The sequence below is a fragment of the Manis pentadactyla genome, chromosome 5, assembly GCF_030020395.1.
Source record: "Manis pentadactyla isolate mManPen7 chromosome 5, mManPen7.hap1, whole genome shotgun sequence".
NCBI classification, from domain to species: domain Eukaryota; kingdom Metazoa; phylum Chordata; class Mammalia; order Pholidota; family Manidae; genus Manis; species Manis pentadactyla.
In genome coordinates, this window is record NC_080023.1 from 94940658 (window position 1) to 94959453 (window position 18796).

An 18796-nucleotide genomic window follows, 5' to 3' on the forward strand; every position below is an offset into this window, starting at 1 on the left:
AATGAAAATAATTTAAATGTAAAAAAATTATTCCAGCCTATTGTAATTTTAGTTTGGTTTAATTTATCAGAATTATATACTGCCAAGAAAGGAAGAGTAATAAACTCTTCTAAAAATAATTTTTTAATTCACAAGTAGAGACTCCAACAAGATACCTATACCTTTGTGTTTAAAACCAACTTTAAAAATTACTCTGTTTTACAGTAAGTTTTTTTTAAGTCTTTTTGTTTTTCTTGCGTTTATTTATTCTTAATAAGTGAACCAAGTACTTTGAATGATCACATATGCTATATTTATTTTAATGTATTTATGGAAATAGCCTGTAATTATAGTTTTGTTATTCACTAAACTAAATGGAATTAGTCTTATCCATTATACATTTAAAAATGGTCTGTTTAGTAACAATTAGTGATTTCAACAACATTAGCTTAAGCTAAACAGTAGGATAGATGCTAATATTAGGCTAAAGAAAAAAGTGTTGAAACTGATTTTTAAGTTTTATTTGACATGCAGTATATTATCACTCAAGCAGTTTGTATGTATGCTATTATGAGTGGCAAGAACTTAAGTTTGAAAGTAATTTTTGAATAGCTTGATAGTAATAAAATACAGGGTATATGTGCATCAGTGAGACATTAACTTTGTAAAAGCCTACTTCTCTTTGGTAGATGAAGATATGATTGGCCTTAGTTTTAAAGACCTTAGACTTAACAAAGGCCAAAACCATTAAACTAATCAGGGTAAACAGGCATCAGAACAATTATTGAAAAATGAAGGTCATTGGATAATCTAATGAAAGAAACAAACTTGTATTTGTGCAAGTTAGATGCTACTACTTCATAATTCAACTTGTAAAGAATTCTGTAATATGTTTGATGTCATGTGAATTATTTTGTAAAAGAAACAAATGAGAGCTTACAAAAATTTCAATTTCATCATGCTTCAGAGATCAGTTCTTTTTTTAATAATTTATTTTTAATTTTATAAGTAGAAACATTTTATTTTTAGAGCAGTTAGACAGGTTCTGATTTTTGTTAATCCTTACTGTTTTGTTCATGTACAGTTAGCCTTACAAGAAGAGAAGTTAAGACTAGAAGAAGAAGCTTTATACGCTGCACAGCGTGAAGCAGCCAGGGCAGCAAAGCAGCGAAAGCTCTTGGAGGTGAGGGGAAAGGACCCCAACATACATTAGGGCTGCTTTTCTTCAGATTTTCTCTGACAGGTCTTAAGTTGGGACTTTTTAATCCCCTAGAATCAAGGGCTTCTTGTTTAACAACAAGTGTATTTATGCATATTTTCTTAAGAATTTTAAGGGCAAATTAGTTGGTCTTTAGCAGCTAGAAATAATATCAGATTATATGCCTGATACTGAATACTGTTTAAATTTAAATTAGCACAGGCTAATTCTTGTTTATCCCAAAGATGAAATTTAATTTTCCAAAATCCACTATTCTTTTGAAAAATAAATAAAACTCTTAGATGGATACATTGCAAAACTAACCTTTAAACATAATTTACACAACATTTCTTAGTTTATTTTTATGATTTTTTTTAAAAAACAGTTCCTTGAACTACTAGAATTTCTTGCACGTCTAGAATTGAGTAAGCTGGATGATTTTGCCTTACAGGAATATTGTATGTTTCTCATCTTTATTCTTGTTTCTTTGGGAAGTAGGGAGTTTGGGTCTTGGGAAATCTTTGGCATATTATCAGAGAAGGCAAACAGATCTATCATATCTTAACATTCCATATGCTAATATAGCAGTACCATAATGCCAAGCAGCTATTAATGACAGGTATTTATGGAGTCCTGGCTAAGTGTCAGTAGCTATTCTAAGCAGTTTACATGTTTTACCTTGTTTAATCCTCAGAACAGTCCTATGAGATAGGCGGTGTTTTTAATCCCCATTTTATAGATGATGAAACCAAGGAACAGAGATGTTAAGTAACTTGATTCAGATTGTACAGCTAGGAAATGTCAGAGCCAGAGTTGAAGCGCAGCAGTGCTTAGCCAGTATCCTATTTAGTATCTTCTTCCACATTTTGCCTGTATGAACTCTCTACCATAGTGTTAATTGAAGTAGTACAAAGACTATGTCACATAATATTATAACTTAGAGAAACTGAAAAATCATGTGTATTATATTGCTAATTTCTGTGACCTGTGCCCATTTCTCTCTCAATATCTCCCTCTCCCTCTCTTTCTCTGTCTCTCTCTGTCTCTCATGTGTGTGTGTGTGTGTTCAACAGATTAATCAGATTATACAGGAGAGTTGTCCTTTTTTGTAAGTTCTAAATGGTGGGAAAGTTTAAAAGTTAACTTTTTACTAAGATACAGAAGTATTTTTCTGGTTAAAATTTAGACAAGTCTTTTTAGTATAATAAATTCTCTGCTGCTTGCCTTTTAAAGACTTAAAAGGGTCCTATATGCAGCGTCTGTTTGGTTTTTCCAGTGTTCTCAGTTTTTCTTCCCTGACTAAATTTGGATATAGGAACACATAACAGTCTATAGAGCATACCCTGACACACAGTGATACACAGACACATGCAAGTTTACTTGCTTTTCACAATGGCCCTACAAATTTACTAGGACAGTGTTACAGCCATCTGTAATCTACAGATAAAGAAACAGAAAGTAAGGGACATGCCAGAAATACACAGCTAAGAACTCTCATAGTCACAACTCTGACAGGTCCTCTGAATCATTTGTTTTTATTATTTCTCAGTCAGCTCAGCCAGGTCTTCTAGATCTTTTGTTTTATTGCTACTTATTTCACCCAGAATAGAATGTCATGTACTATTTTGAACTATGTCTTTCTTGCTCCTCATCCTTCTAGTTATTAGAAGTTGTTAGGTGTAGTAAGAATGATGAGTACATCAATATAAATATGTTTTAAAAATTATTTTTTAGTAACACTGAATATTCTGACCACGTAGGAATTACACATTGGAAATTCGAGAGAAATTCTACACATAAATAAAAGGATATAGAAGTAAAAAGTGATGAATTTAAAGAAAAAGACTTCAATAGAATAGCTTTTTCAAGTTTTTGGATTTTTTAGGGACTAGAAAGAAATACTTTTTGGTGTGGCATGAATGGTTTTTAAAGTATAATTTTGCAACAGAATAATTTTGTATTTCATTATGTTTCCAAAGCAAGAAAGGCAGAGAGTTTTGCAGCGGTACCATCCTTCAAATAGTGGAGAATATCAAAGGTAAATAGTGAATCATACTTCTTCCTTTTATAGTAGAAAGTGTTGCTTTCAAAGAGAATACAGCTCCCCTCTGCGTGCTTGTACATATTTATGTTATGTGTTCCCTAAAAAAGTATTGCTTCTCAAAGACACTGTCTTATAAGAATACTGAGAACATTTGCTTTAAGTTAGGAAGTGTTCATCATGTATTTAAATTGACTTTTATTTAATAAATTGACATTTCTTTAAATTGCATTTTTAAGAGTGGTCACATGTTCGAAAAAGAAAACGATGCAATAGCATACTGAATGCCTTTGTATAAATTGCTTCTGCCTTGGTTGTTTGTGTTTTTCTTAGCATGTCTCTTTTTTTATAATAAAGTTTATTTGTGATCAGTTTTAGGAAGGCACATTTCAAGGTCACATATCCATGAATATTTCCTACTCAACCTTGCTCATGCTTTATTACTGTAAATTATAAAGATGGACTTAGGGCTCAGCTTTGGAGATTTGACTTTGAGACTAATTAAAATCTTAGTATTTTCATTTATTGCTAAATGTTAGCAATGTTAGCATTTCATTTATTGCTAAGAAACATTAAGAAAATTAACACCTATTTTCATTCGGTTATTCCAGTTGTACACAGTAATTATGAATTTGTGTTGGATAGACCATAAGACCAAAATGCCATCATCAATACTTGCTTCAGCCCCACATGTTGTAAAGTTGGAACTATACAGAGAAGATTAGGATGGCCCCTGTGTGAGAATGACACACAATTTCATAAAGCATTGCATATTTTTAAAACTACTATATGAAAATAAGTACAGTGATATTCTTAAAAAAAGAATGCTATCATTAAGCATGCATTATGTTGAGTCTACTATGAATATGTTTGAAAAATTACTTCACTTGTATTACAGTTCAGGACCAGAAGACGACTTTGAATCTTGTTTGAGAAATATAAAGTCACAATATGAAGTTTTCCGAAGTAGTAGTAAGTCTTTTAAAATACCTGTGTACGTTTTAAGTTTATACCACATTAAGCAGATAATTGGAGATCCTGGCTTTGTTTGTATAGAAGAACTTCTGCTCTCCCTTCAATTTATATTGCCCAGATAGGTCAGTTAACTAGTCCTTAATTCCTCAATTTTATCTTTCCTTTTTTAAGAGGAATTAGAGCAAAGATAACCCTTAAGACATTTCTGTAGATCCATGTAGGGAGTCAAGCACTCCCTTTTTCCATTCCTACTCTGATTCTGTCTTTCCCCCTCCCAGAAAAAGGAAAGGTGGGAGGAAGTAGAACAAAAGTATACTTGTTTTACTTATTTCAAGTTGATTTATAAGCGTGAAATGTTTTTCTCTTAAGTTTCAAAAGTCAAAACTCCTGTTCTTACTATGGAAGCATAGTAAGTGGTTCCTTAGGGAAATATAGATTGCTTTTCATTTCCTTTATCGTTTTTCTTTGTCCTTTTTTTTGTCCCCCTTTGTAACTGACTATTAAAAATTTTACTTAGAATTCATCACACTTAACAAGTTTATAGTTCATTCAAGTTAGCAAGTGCTAGATGACAAAAAATTAATTAATTAAAGGGGAAAAGGCCCTTTATACTGTTTAACAGAAACCAATGTAATGATTTCAATACTTATTTCTTATGACACTAAAAGAAACAGTATAATTTGAAGAGAGCCATTTAATGCATAATAAATGGTTGTGGTAAAAGTACAGATGGCCACATTCAATTATATTTGGTGTATATTTTAGGACTCTCATCAGATGCTACAGTTTTGACACCAAATACAGAAAGCAGTTGTGATTTAATGACCAAAACTAAATCAACTAGTGGAAATGATGACAGCACATCCTTAGATCTAGAATGGGAAGATGAAGAAGGTATTTTATATTCGACTTGAAAATTTTAATATAATATCTGTTAATTAATAGAAATCAACTTGGTATTTTATTTGAACTGAAACAAATGCAAGGCCTTGAAAAATCACTATAAAAATGTCTTCCACTATTACTGTATCAGTGATTACCATTTGTTGATAAATTGCTTAGAAAGTTGCTTAATTCTTAATGTTTCTTGAGATTTAGAAAATAAATGTTAATTTCTCATTTAAAAATTTTTGTTATCCAGCCCATGACAGTATTCAATAAGAATTACTGCCCCATTGTGGGCAACCTGAAGTCAAAATTTAATTAACTTTTGGTTCATTATAAATTAGTAATTTCTTAGATTTTTTGTTAGTACAGAAGCTATATATAACTGACATGAGTTTGTATTTTAGCTGGTATATCTTCCTACCTGTAGTACTTTAGGTAAATTTCTTTTTTATTATTTATTTATTTATTTTTAACAATTATTTTTTATTAAGGTATTATTGATATACACTCTTACGAAGGTTTCACATGAAAAACAATGTGGTTACAACATTCACTCATATTACCAAGTCCCCCCCACCACATACCCCATTGCAGTCACTGTCCATCAGTGTAGTAAGATGCCACAGAGTCACTACTTGTCTTCTCTGTGCTACACTGTCTTCCCCATGATCCCCCCACACACCATGTAATGCCCCTCAATCCCTTCTCCCTCCCTCCCCCCCACCCTACCCCTTCCCTCCCCTTTGGTAACCACTAGTCCCTTCTTGGAATTTGTGAGTCTGCTGCTGTTTTGTTCCTTCAGTTTTGCTTCATTGTTATACTCCACACATGAGGGAAATCATTTGGTACTTGGCTTTCTCTGCCTGGCTTATTTCACTGAGCATAATACCCTCCAACTCCATCCAGGTTGTTGGATTAGTAGGATTTGTTTCTTTTTTATGGCTGATTAGTATTCCATTGTATATATGTGCCACATCTCCTTTATCCGTTCATTACTGATGGACATTTAGGATGCTTCCATATCTCGGCTGTTGTAAATAGTGCGGCAGTAAACATAGGGGTGCATATGTCTTTTTAAATCTGAGAACATGTATTCTTTGGGTAAATTCCTAGGAGTGGAATTCCTGGATCAAATGGTATTTGTATTTTAGTTTTTTGAGGAACCTCCATATTGCTTTCCACAATGGTTGAACTAATTTACATTCCCACCAGCAGTGTAGGAGGATCCCCTTTCTCTGCATCCTCGCCAGCATTTGTTGTTCCTAGTCTTTTCTATGTTGGCCATCCTAACTGGTGTGAGGTGATATCTCACTGTGGTTTTCATTTGCATTACCCTGATAATTAGTGATATGGAGCATCTTTTCATATGCCTGTTAGCCATCTGAATTTCCTCCTTGGAGAATTCTGTTCATATCTTCTGCCCATTTTTTAATTGGGTTATTTGCTTTTTGGTTGTCAAGGCATTTGAGTTCTTTATGTATTTTGGATGTTAACCCCTTGTCAAATATCATTTACAAATATATTCTCCCATACTGTAGGATGCCTTTTTGTTCTGCTGATGGTGTCCTTTGCTGTACAGAAGCTTTTTAGCTTGATACAGTCCCATTTGTTCATTCTTGCTTTTGTTTCCCTTGCCTAAGGAGATGCATTCAGGAAAAAGTGCTTATGTTTATATTCATGAGATTTTTGCCTGTGTTTTCTTCTACGGGTTTTATGGTTTCATGACTTACATTCAGGTCTTTGATGCATTTGGAGTTTACTTTTGTGTATGGGGTTAGTTTCATTCTCTTATGTGTAGCTGTCCAGTTTTGCCAACACCAGATGTTGAAGAAGCTGTCATTTCCCCATTGTATGTTCATGGCTCCTTTATTGTTTATTAATTGACCATGTCTGCTTGGGTTTATGTCTGGACTCTCTAGTCTGTTCCATTGGGCCATGATTCTTTTCTTGTGCCAGTACCAAATTGTGTTGATTACTGTGGCTTTGTAGTAGAGCTTGAAGTTGGGGAGCATAATTCCCCTAACTTTATTTCTCCTTCTCAGGATTCTTTAGGTAGATTTCTTAATCTCTTTAAGCCACAGTTTGTTCATAAAAGGGGAATGATGAACCTACTTTCAAGGATGCTTATTCACTGTTAAATACTCAAGTCTAAAAATGCCTGGCACATAATAGGCAGTCAGTAAATAGTTGAACAAATAAATACATGAATGTTGTGAGGATTAAATAAAATTTTTTAAAAATACCCAGTACAGGTTATGGCAAAAAGCCAGTACTCAAAATTGTAGCTAAAATGTGGATTTTTTTTTTAAAGACTGTTTCACTAAGTAAGGCTTAAGTTTTGATGTTCATTTTAAGTAGGCAATCCAAAAAAGAAGAACCAGTTATAGAACAGAGAATTTTAAGAAAGGTGATAAGCATTAAATATGAAATAAAGATACAGCTATTCAGGGCACCTGAATTTTTTTAACCAAAGATTGCATTGAGCTACTTAAGTTGTCTTCTTAGCTAAACATTGTGTCCTCAGTCATGTTCTTATGTTATTGCTTACTTAGACCCCAACCACCAGACTTTAAATTTATTTTTATTGTAGCATCTTCTTCAGTTTTTTTCTAAAGACTTTCAGGTCTTTATAGGGATAACTTGTTTTGTTGGGTTGAATCTGTGATTTTTCAAGAGTGGCAGATAACTATGGTACAGATTTTTAAATTCTCTTATTACTGTAGGATCTGATTCTTTAAGGTCAGAAAACAAAATCATTGAATGTGTCTAGGGGATATTCTGTTAGAATTTCTTTGGCAGCCCTAGCTTTTAATTCTGTGACCACTGTTGATTCTACACTTAGGAATTCAGGTTTCCTTTCTGTTCTTCTTTTCCTTCTGCCAAAATGACTCTTTTTCTTCCCAGATTTTTGACAGTGACTTAACTGACCAATTTCTTTCTGTTCAGAATTAGACCTAGAATAGTTTCCCTTAGAATGATATATCTCATGGTAGAGTCAGAATACCAGAGGAGCAAGCACAGACTTTGGAGCCAGACTGAACAGATTCATTCTTGCTGCTCCACTTCCATAGCTGTGTGACCCTGAGCAGAAGATCACTTTCCTCTTTCTTCCCCAGTTTCCTCAACTTCAGAATGGGGGATAATGATAGAACTGTATTTAATTTCATAGAGTTGTTAGGACCAAAGCAGTAAGTATATGTGAAGTGCAAACAACACTAATTAGAACCTAGTATGTGCTGGAAAAGTGTATGTTGTTAATATTATCATTAGAACTACTATTATCTCTGATAAATGAAATTGTCATCTGGATAGGAAAGGACTTTGGCAGACAGGCTGATTTGCTGTGTAAGACTAATTGCAATTGTAGTCCTCCATCTAGTCTGCTTTATTAGTGACTCTTCAGAAATTCCGTCTTGTTAGATGATCAGTGTTAACATCAAAACTATCCTTTGGTGAGTTATTAATGTTTATTTTTTATCCAAGGCAACTCTAGGGTTTAAGACCTTCAATTTAAGACCCCCAACAATTTAAGACCTCCATAGGACTGACTCTTAGTTAATTCACAAACCAAGCCTGATTGTTAAATAAAAACTATATTGTTAAACTAGAAAGTCATGAAGATAGCTTTTTTAATCTTCACTGAAATTCTAATAACTCTGCCCAAACAATAGGAATGAATCGAATGCTTCCAATGAGAGAACGTTCCAAAACAGAGGAAGACATTCTCCGGGCAGCACTTAAATCTAGCAGCAGGAAGACTGGAAGCAATCCTACGTCAGCCTCTGATGATTCCAACGGGCTGGAGTGGGAGAATGATTTTGTTAGTGCTGAAATGGATGATAATGGCAATTCTGAGTATTCTGGATTTGTAAATCCTGTATTAGAACTGTCTGATTCTGGCATAAAGCAATCAGATGCAGATCAACAGAAATGATAGGGTAAAATTATTTGACCCTGTTTTATCAGTTAAGACCAAATGTTAAAAACCAACTAGAATGTATAAATGTTTGTGCTGAGCCTTTTTGTAAGAGGGAGGTAAGAAATCGTGTTGTGAATGCTTATTAGAAAGGAATAGGAATGATAGGCTATATCTGAATTGCTTCAGAATTAAGTGCAATTTCATCATCTGCCTTCTGCTTTTCAAAAACAATTTAATGGTTCTGTCATGTCAAATTTATTTTTCTTTATAGCATTCCTATTTACTATTTGTACATTTTCACTTTAAAAATAGTTCTATTAATTTTACCTTGAATGCTTTCTTAAGCCTATTTTAGTAGCTAAGTATGAAAATATCACAGCATTTTGCATTAATTCTCAGCAGATGTGAAGGGAGCATGAGGAAGAACTGTCAGATTCAGATTTAGAATAGTGGTCCCTTTTCCAGTATTATTTATTTCTATGACTTATTTAAATTGTTTTACCTAATAGTAAGCACAATTCATCTGAGTACATGACTCTAAAGAAATGCTGAAGTACTAGTTTCTTTCTACATGTATTGCATATCCTGTATAAAAATGTTGATTCAATCTAAACAAAGAATATATAATACATCAAAATAAGCTTTCAGAGTTTGGACACTTGAAGTTGATAATCAAAAGTGATATGTAAGAAAATACAAATACTTAGGTTTTTCACTTCCATTACATGCCACTATAAATAAATACTGACTTTAAGTTCATTGATATTAAATTTCTAGGTGTCATTTTTTTTTAATTCTGTATTTCTAATGAATGGTCTTAAAAGGATTTTACACAGAACATATTGTCTGTGCATGATTTATTAAGGGAAGAAAACCTTAAAAGGTAATACGGGTATTTCAAAGTAAATAATGTCCTTTCTGATATGAAAGGATCCATTGATTTTATTAAGCTTTCCTTTGCCTTGTAATACAAGGTGCTTTAATAGGATGGAAGTAAGTTTATTGATATACATAACTGCATTTTGTGATGTGCCATTAACTCTTCTTTTCCCTAAATTTGTGTATCAATTTAAAAGGCCAAGGATATAAGGCACTCCCTAATTGCTTGTCTTGATTTGACTGAGGATTGAGTATGATTTTAGTAATACAAACTGCTGTTTTGATTTTTCCTTAGTGTTGTTTCTTCTTCTTCTTTTTCTTGCAACAATGACAGTGCATGTTCTCAAAAATATAGGAAGGTCCAGATATAAATAGTAACTTAAAGTTCTTGCTGTACTTTAAAAAGAAAAATCGTGTGGCCCTTTCAATATGTGAACTGCTAGGCAATGATATCTGCTGTGTCATCTCCCTTTTTTATCTCATAGGAATAATGTGATACTTTAAATATGTAAATATATTAGTAATGCTATTATGTCTGTCTTAACATAATTTAAGTTGTAGCTATGTCATTGGAAATATTTTAAAGGTAATCTATATTCACATTGCCTGTGTTAATGCTTTTTAAAGTTTCTATACATCAGATGTATATTTTTGGTTTGGCATAAGCTACTATTGTAATTTTTCTTGGCATTTTGTTCACAAATAATTTTTTGAAGGAATGGTAACTTCTCAAGGATTGTGAATAAACACATTTTTACATTTAAAAATAACAAATTATTTGATTATTACAAGTTTTATTCCATAAACATGCAATAATCCTGAGTCCTGACTTAAAATTCTTACTAAATCTAGTATGAAGATAAAAAGGAGTGAATTAGGAAAGCAGGATGGAGCTAAACTTGAAAATGTTTGTGTTTAACTGCTAAAAAAAGGATACTCATTTTGTTTTATATATTTATTTAAAAAATTAGAAATAACATTTACTTATTCAAATATTAGAGAATTTACTGTGTCTAGTAAGGTGTTAGGGACATAATAGTAAAAAGATTTAGAACATCTCTGCTTTTTTGCTTACATTGTGGTGAGAAAAACAGATAATAACAAGAAAACATAAATAAGAAAACCACATTATCACAATTAGGAAATAGATGAGGGGATGGAGGGTAGCTGGGGATGAAGTGACCACTTTTGATAGGTCAAGGGAGTCTTCTCTGATGAGATGACATTTGAGCTGAGAACTAATTCTTGAGCAGAAACCAACCAGGTAAAAAAGCCTGGTGAAGCATAGTATAAGCAAAGGGAAAAGTAAGCATAAAGTTCCTGAGGCAGGAGAGTGTTTGGTGTATTCTGAGAATAAAAAGACCACTGAGACTGAAACGTGAGTGAGGTAGAGTGCTATGAGATGATATTGGGCACTGTCACAGGGCTATTTCTTATCTGCATCCCTGTCTTGCAAAAGTCTGCCATGAGGCAATTGTTCATCCAACAGTGTGGTTCCAGTGAGACCTGGGATTTGTGCTTTACCCCCATTCAAGTACAGATACAGGCTAATAAAACAGCTTGCCTGGAGTTCAAATTTGACTCTTCAGTGATACCACTAGTCTCCACCTGTGTCACCTGTCTGTGGCCAACTAGTTCATTATCCTGGGGACATCCTTAGGGACCAGGGATGCAGGGCACTGATTACATGCTGACCTTGTTTTTGCTATTCGTGTAAGTAATAAACTGTCTAAATCCATTTACTCTCATACCTCCCTACTGGCCAAATCTATGGAATTGTACAGCCAACCTAGAAGCCGCAGCTATGCTTGACAGTAACATCTTGTTTGTGACTTAATGTAGTGGGAGGATAGATTTGGGAAAGTGGAGGAAATTAAAAGTTCTGTTTTGGAAAGTTAAATTTGAGGTATTGAGAATTTTGGGTAAATATGTCAAATGGACAATGGGCTGTATGTCTGCGGCTCAGAGAAGAGAATTAGGTACCAGTTTGGGAGTCAATAGTAGACCAGTGGTATTTTAAGTCATTACAGCAGCTGAGATCACCCCAGGGAAGCATACAGGCAGAGAAGCCCAACTAGTTAACACTTAGAGGTCAGGGGTAGATAAATGGTCAAAAGCAGATAAAAGGGGGAATGCAGGGATCCAGAGAATGTGGTACAGGAACCAGGAAAAGAGGGGAGTCAGTACCAAATGCTACAGGGGGCACTGGCAGAAGAGGACAGGTGTGTCAGTTGAGTTTAGCAACATAAGATTGTTGCACAATAACATTTTTAAGTAAGTGAAGGGGTGAAAATTGAGTATCTCATAAGGTGATGGGTAAAAAATGGCAAGTGCAGTCAATTTATTTGAAAAGTTGCTGTCAGCAGAGAAGTGCAGTAGCTGTAGAGGGATGTAAACTTAGGTGGGTTTCTATTTTAAGATTTTGGAACTTGTAAAATTATATAACCTGGAATTATGCCTGGTTTTTGTGTTTGGGGTTTTTTTCGCACTAATTGGAGGGAAATTTTTTAATAGAAGCCAGAATTTCCATCCTACTTTAACTATGTAAAGAAATTCTAACCATCATTTAAGAACATAGGCATCAAAAATGTATATCAAATGTATTCTTAGTATTTTTCCATCTTCATTTACCTGGTGCCACTGGTAATTATCTGACGGAAGAGATCACAAAAGAATTCAGTGAAAAACACAGATTTCTTGTGTCTGATTCTGTATCCTCAGGAAATATTAAGGCTGAAAATTGGGAAAATGGTATTAAGTTATCATGAGTATTTTCATTACTATCACAATTTTTTTTTTCTGACAACCATATCTAGTAAGTCCTGTGTAGATCAATAATCTTTCATATGTGACCATTAAGTCTAAGGACCTACTTGTTCTCAGTGTATGGTAACAGGTACTATGTGTGACACCATGGTAAGTAACCTACGTACATTATCTCAGTTGATTTTCACAGAAACCCTATGAGAGAGGCACAGTTTTTAAACTGCTTTGCAGAAGAGGAAACAGGCTCAGAGTTAGAAATTACACAGGAAATGGTAGATAAGACCAGGCAGTATGATTCAGACAGCACACAACACTATAAGTACTTCCTTTCTATGGAAATTAGATCATTATTGTTACTGAAGTTTTATTGAGGTATGGAAGGTTTTTTGTTTTTCTGGGTGTTTTTTTGTTTGTTTGTTTGTTTGTTTTTGCTCACCTGTTAGAAAAAGTCTGTCTAAACTAACTTTGATTGAAATATTTTTTTTAAGATATCTGAAGTGGTATAAAAATGCACTTTGACCTAAGGTTAAGTTCCACTGTCATACCGAATCTTGGTTGTCTAACATCAAAAGTTTTGTTTTAAAATGTGAAACGCAGGTGATTTTCACTGGAAGGTTAAACTGATTCAGGAAGGCCAAAGAATAACTAAGGCACAGATGGGACCATGACCATGCCTTTATTCAGGTGAGCAGCAGCAAAGCTTTCCAGGCAGCCTTCTACAGGGCTCCAGAACAAAGCCGGCCCAGGGTCATTAGGCACATGTTAACTGTCATGCACAGTACAAGCAAGGTAACACTACTGAGTCATGCCTCTCCGGATATCCCGTGTGAGGGAGCCTGACAGGCACCGTGTTCTTGTCCACTTTCCCCACAGTCCATCCCTTCAGGGCTCCTCACCTTAACAATCTAGGCAGGGGAATTCTTCCAGGATGATCTCTTGGCAAGGAGGGCTGAGCCCTTGGGCCCACAGGCCACAGCAACAATATAAACTGCAGCAACATGTTACTAAGAGACAAGCTCCCCCGGCAAGAATGGCAAACAGCAAATGCCATGTTGTCCTCAGTTGTGCCCACCATTCCTGTAGGGGGTCACCCCTACAGGAATGGACTTGATGTATTTTCTGCTATATATGCTGGAGTGCCTGACTAACTTGGTGACTATCAGGGATATAAACACGACATTCAGTTTGAATTAAGGCACATACCCCTCCTTGGGCTGCTGTCAGTAAATCTTAAGGCCATACAATTCTGAAGCACTACCTTTTGCATTGGTAAACTTCCATCATTTCTCATGGATAATGCTTGATAGGTATGATTTAAGGCCTGAGCAGCACGCAAGGCCAAAGTGTGATTTCTGTCTAACAGAGTAGCCGCACCTTGCCAGGAAAAACACAGCTAGAGGATAATACCACCAGGGTGTCTGTCTTACATGATACCTAGCATGCATTTTTCCCAGTTGTGAGTTTTCTGCCTAGTTTTCCTCACTGGCTGGTAAATATGGGGTACCCAACTACAGCGCCCATCCAATTCCTTGGAAGGTAGGGCCAACTAGGGTGTCCACAGACCCATAATGTGTTCCAGGGGACAGGTATCACCCTACTGCCATTCCCATGGGTTACATTTCCAACAGTGACATTTTTTGGGGGGGGTTGAAGGGAATTTTATTATTTTAGCTCCAGAAACACTTTATAAAAGGTATTCTAGTATATGAGTACAGTTTTACCAGGATGTTGTGAGAATTTGGTGTTACTATTAATTAAATTTGTTTTGTGATCTTAATAGATATAAAATGGTGACTAGTATTCTTTTTTAATTTTAGTATCCTTAATATAAAATCACATGAGCAACATTGTGGTTACTAGATTCCCCCTATTATTAAGTCCCCACCACATACACCATTACAGTCACTGTCTATCAGCATAGTGAGATGCCTTAGAGTCATTACTTGTCTTCTCTGTGCTGAACTGCCTTCCCCATGCATCCACAAATTATGTGTGCAAATCGTAGCCCTTTTTCCCCTTTTCCCTCCCCACCCATCCTTCCGAGTCCCTTTCCCTTTGGTAACTGTTAGTCCATTCTTGGGTTCTGTGAGTCTGCTGCTGCTTTATTCCTTCAGTTTTTGCTTTGTTCTTATGCTCCACACAAGAATGAAATCATCTGGTACTTCTCTTCCTCTGCCTGGCTTATTTCACTGAGCATAATACCCTCTAGCTCCATCCACATTGTTGCAAATAGTAGGATTTGTTTCCTTCTTATGGCTGAATAATATTCCATTGTGTATATGTACCACATCTTTATTTATTGATCTACTGATGGACACTTAGGTTGCTTTCATATCTTGGCTATTGTAAACAGTGCTGCAGTAAACATAGTGGTTCGTATGCGTTTTTGAAACTGGGATCCTATATTCTTAGGGTATATTCCTAGGAGTGGAATTCCTGGGTCAAATGGTATTTCTATTTTAAGATTTTTGAGGAACCTCCATACTGCCTTCCACAATGGTTGAACTAGCTTATATTACCACCAGCAGTGTAGGAGGGTTCCCCTTTTGCTGCATCCTCACCAGCATTAGTTATTCCTAGTCTTTTTGGTGTTGGCCATCATAACTGGGAGGTTATATCTCATTGTGGTTTTAATTTGCACTTCCCTGATAATTAGCAATGTGAAACACCTTTTCATGTGCCTGTTAGCCATCTGAATTTCTTCTTTGGAGAACTCTCTGTTTATATCCTCCGCCCATCTTTTAATACAGTTATTTGTTTTTTGGGTGTTGAGGCATGTGAGTTCTTTATACATTTTGGATGTTAACCCCTTGTTGGATATGTCATTAACAAATATATTCTCCCATACTGTAGGATGCCTTTTTGTTCTGCTGATGGTGTCCTTTGCTGTATAGAAGCTTTTTAGCATGATGTAGTAGTCCCATTTGTTGATTTTTGCTTTTGTTTCCCTTGCCTGAGGAGATATGTTCGGGAAAAAGTTGCTCATGTTTATATTCAAGAGATTTTTGCCTGTGTTTTCTTCTAAGAGTTTTATGGTTTCATGACTTATATTCAGGTCTTTGACGCATTTGGAGTTTATTTTTGTGTATGGGGTTAGACAATAATCCAGTTTCATTCTCTTGCATGTAGCTGTCCAGTTTTGCCAACACCAATTGTTGAAGAGGATGTCATTTTCCCATTGTATGTCCATGGCTCCTTTATCCTATATTAATTGACCATATTTGCTTGGGTTTATATCTGGGCTCTCTAGTCTGTTCCATTGGTCTATGCGTCTGTTCTTGTTCCAGTACCAAATTGTCTTGATTACTATGGCTTTGTAGTAGAGCTTCAAGTCAGGAAGCATAATCTCCCCCACTTTATTCTACCTTCTCAGGATTGCTTTGGCTATTTGGGGTCTTTCAGGTTCCATATGAACTTAAGAACTATTTATTCCAGTTTGTTGAAGAATGCCGTTGGTATTTTGATAGGAATTGCATTGAATCTGTAGATTGCTTTAGGCGGGATGGCCATTTTGACAATATTCTTCCTATCCATGAGCACAGGATGTGTTTCCATTTATTGTTATCTTTAATTTCTCTCATGAGTGTCTTCTAGTTTTCAGAGTGTAGGTCTTTCACTTCCTTGCTTAGGTTTATTCCTAGGTATTTTATTCTTTTTGATGCAATTGTGAATGGAATTGTTTCCCTGATTTCTCTTTTTTGCTAGTTCATCATTAGTGTACAGGAATGAATGCAACAGATTTCTATGTATTAATTTTGCATGCTGCAACTTTGCTGAATTCACATATTAGATCTAGTAGATTTGTAGTGGATTCTTTAGGGTTTTTTATGTACAATATCATGTCGTCTGCAAACAGGGACAGTTTAACTTCTTCCTCTCCATTTTGGATGCCTTTAATTTCTTTGTGTTGCTTGATTGCCATGGCTAGGACCTCCAGAACTATGCTGAATAAAAGTAGGGAGAGTGGGCATCCTTGTCTTGTTCCCAATCTTAAAGGAAAAGCTTTCAGCTTCTCGCTGTTAAGTATAATGTTGGCTGTGGGTTTATTGTATATGGCCTTTATTATGTTTATTTTTTTATCTTTATTATCTTTATTATAGAGGTACTTGCCCTCTATACTCATTTTGTTGAGAGTTTTTATCATGAATGGGTGTTGAATTTTGTTAAATGCTTTTTCAGCATCTATGGAGATGATCATGTGGTTTTTGTCCTTTTTGTTGATTTGGCAGATTATGTTGATAGATTTTCGAATGTTGTACCATCTTGTATCCCTGGAGTAAATCCTACTTGATCATAATGGATGATCTTTTTGATGTATTTTTGAATTCAGTTTGCTAATATTTTGTTGAGTATTTTTGCATCGATATTCATCAGGGATATTGGTCTGTAGTATTCTTTTCTGGTGGGGTCTTTGCCTGTTTTTGGTATTAGAGTGATTCTGGCCTCATAGAATGAGTTTCAGAGTATTCCCTCCTCTTCTACTTTTTGGAAAACTTTTAAGGATGGGTATTAGGTCTTCACTAAATGTTTGATAAAATTCAGCAGTGAGACCATCTGGTCCAGGCATAGTTTTTTGATTGCCAATTCAATTTTCTTGCTGGTAATTGGTCTACTCAGATTTTCTGTTTCTTTCTGGGTCAGCCTTAGAAGGTTGTGTTTTTCTAGAAAGTTGTCCATTTCTCCTGAGTTACCAAGTTTGTTAGCATATAATTTTTCATAGTATTCTCTCATAATTATTTGTATTTCTGTGGTGTCATAGATTTTTCCTTTCTCATTTCTGATTCTGTTTATGTGTAGACTCTCTTTTTCTTGATAAGTCTGGCTAGGGGTTTATCTATTTTGTTTATTTTCTCGAAGAACCAGCTCCTGCTTTCATTGATTCTTTCTGTTGTTTTATGCTTCTCGATTTTATTTATTTCTACTCTAATCTTTATTATGTCCCTCCTTCTACTGACTTTGGGCCTCATTTGTTCTTTTTCTAGTTTCATGAGTTTAGACTGTTCATATGGGATTGTTCTTCTTTCCTGAGGTACACCTGTATTGCAATATACTTCTCTTTTAGCACTGCCTTCGCTGCATTCCACAGATTTTGTGGTATTGAATAATTGTTGTCATTTGTCTTCATATATTGCTTGACCTCTGTTTTTATTTGGTCACTGATCCATTGATTATTTAGGAGCGTGTTGGTAAGCCTCCATGTGTTTGTGGGGTTTTCCATTTTCTTTGCGTAATTTATTTCTAGTTTCATACCTTTGTGGTCTGAGAAGCTGGTTGGTACAATTTCAATCTTTTTTAATTTACTGAGGCTCTTTTTGTGGCCTACTATATGATCTATTCTTGAAAATGTTCCATGTGTACTTGAGAAGAATGTGTATTCTCTTGTTTTTGGATGGAGTGTTCTGTAGATGACCATTAGGTCCATCTGTTCTAATATGTTGTTTATGTCTCTGTATCCTTACTTATTTTCTGTCTGGTGGATCTGTCCTTTGGAGTGAGTGGTGTGGTTGAAGTCTCATAAAATGAATACATTGCATTCTATTTCCTCCTTTAATTCTGTTAGTATTTGTTTCACATATGTAGGTGATCCTGTGTTGAGTGCATAGATATTTATAATAGTTATATACTCCTGTTGTACTGACCCCTTTATCATTATGTAATTTCCTTGTCTCTTGTGACTTTCTTTGTTTTGAAGTCTATTTTGTCTGATACAAGTACTGCAACTCCTGCTTTTTTCTCCCAATTAGTTGCATGAAATATCTTTTTCCATCCCTTTACTTTCAGTCTGTATATGTCTTAACATTTGAAATGAGTCTCTTGTAGGCAGCATGTAGATGGGTCTTGTTTTTTTATCCATCCAGTGACTCTGTGTCTTTTGATTGGAGCATTGACACCATTTACATTTAGGGTGATTATCGATGGGTATGTACTTACTGCCACTGCAGGCTTTAGATTCGTGGTTATCAAAGGTACGAGGGTAATTCCCCTACTATCTAACAGTCTAACTCACTTAGTATGCTATGTCAAACACAGTCTAAAGGTTTTTTTTTTTCTCCTTTTTCTTCCTCCTTCATTCTTTATATATTAGGTATCATAATCTGTACTCTTTGTCTATCCCTTGATTGACTTTGGGGTAGTTGATTTGATTTTGGAT

General features: G+C 35.1%; 1 protein-coding gene and 1 non-coding gene across 4 annotated transcripts in view; both read left to right on the forward strand.

Moving 5' to 3' along the window:
* The window catches only part of AP1AR (adaptor related protein complex 1 associated regulatory protein), a 47049-nt gene extending 36396 nt beyond the window's left edge, over positions 1–10653 (forward strand). The window contains exons 6-10 of one of the 3 annotated variants that reach the window (XM_036920856.2): positions 1064–1162; positions 3157–3215; positions 4117–4190; positions 4959–5087; positions 8753–10653. In XM_036920856.2, coding sequence (XP_036776751.2) covers positions 1064–1162; positions 3157–3215; positions 4117–4190; positions 4959–5087; positions 8753–9015 — 624 coding nt within the window. In that variant the 3' untranslated portion in view covers positions 9016–10653. The remainder of the gene's footprint in view (positions 1–1063; positions 1163–3156; positions 3216–4116; positions 4191–4958; positions 5088–8752) is intronic. The other 2 variants (XM_036920858.2, XM_036920857.2) reach the window with 2 other exon arrangements.
* On the forward strand, positions 3894–3996 carry LOC118930106 (U6 spliceosomal RNA). The gene has a single exon (XR_005031884.1). It is a non-coding gene; the product is annotated as a U6 spliceosomal RNA (small nuclear RNA).
* Positions 10654–18796: the final 8143 nt, after the last annotated feature.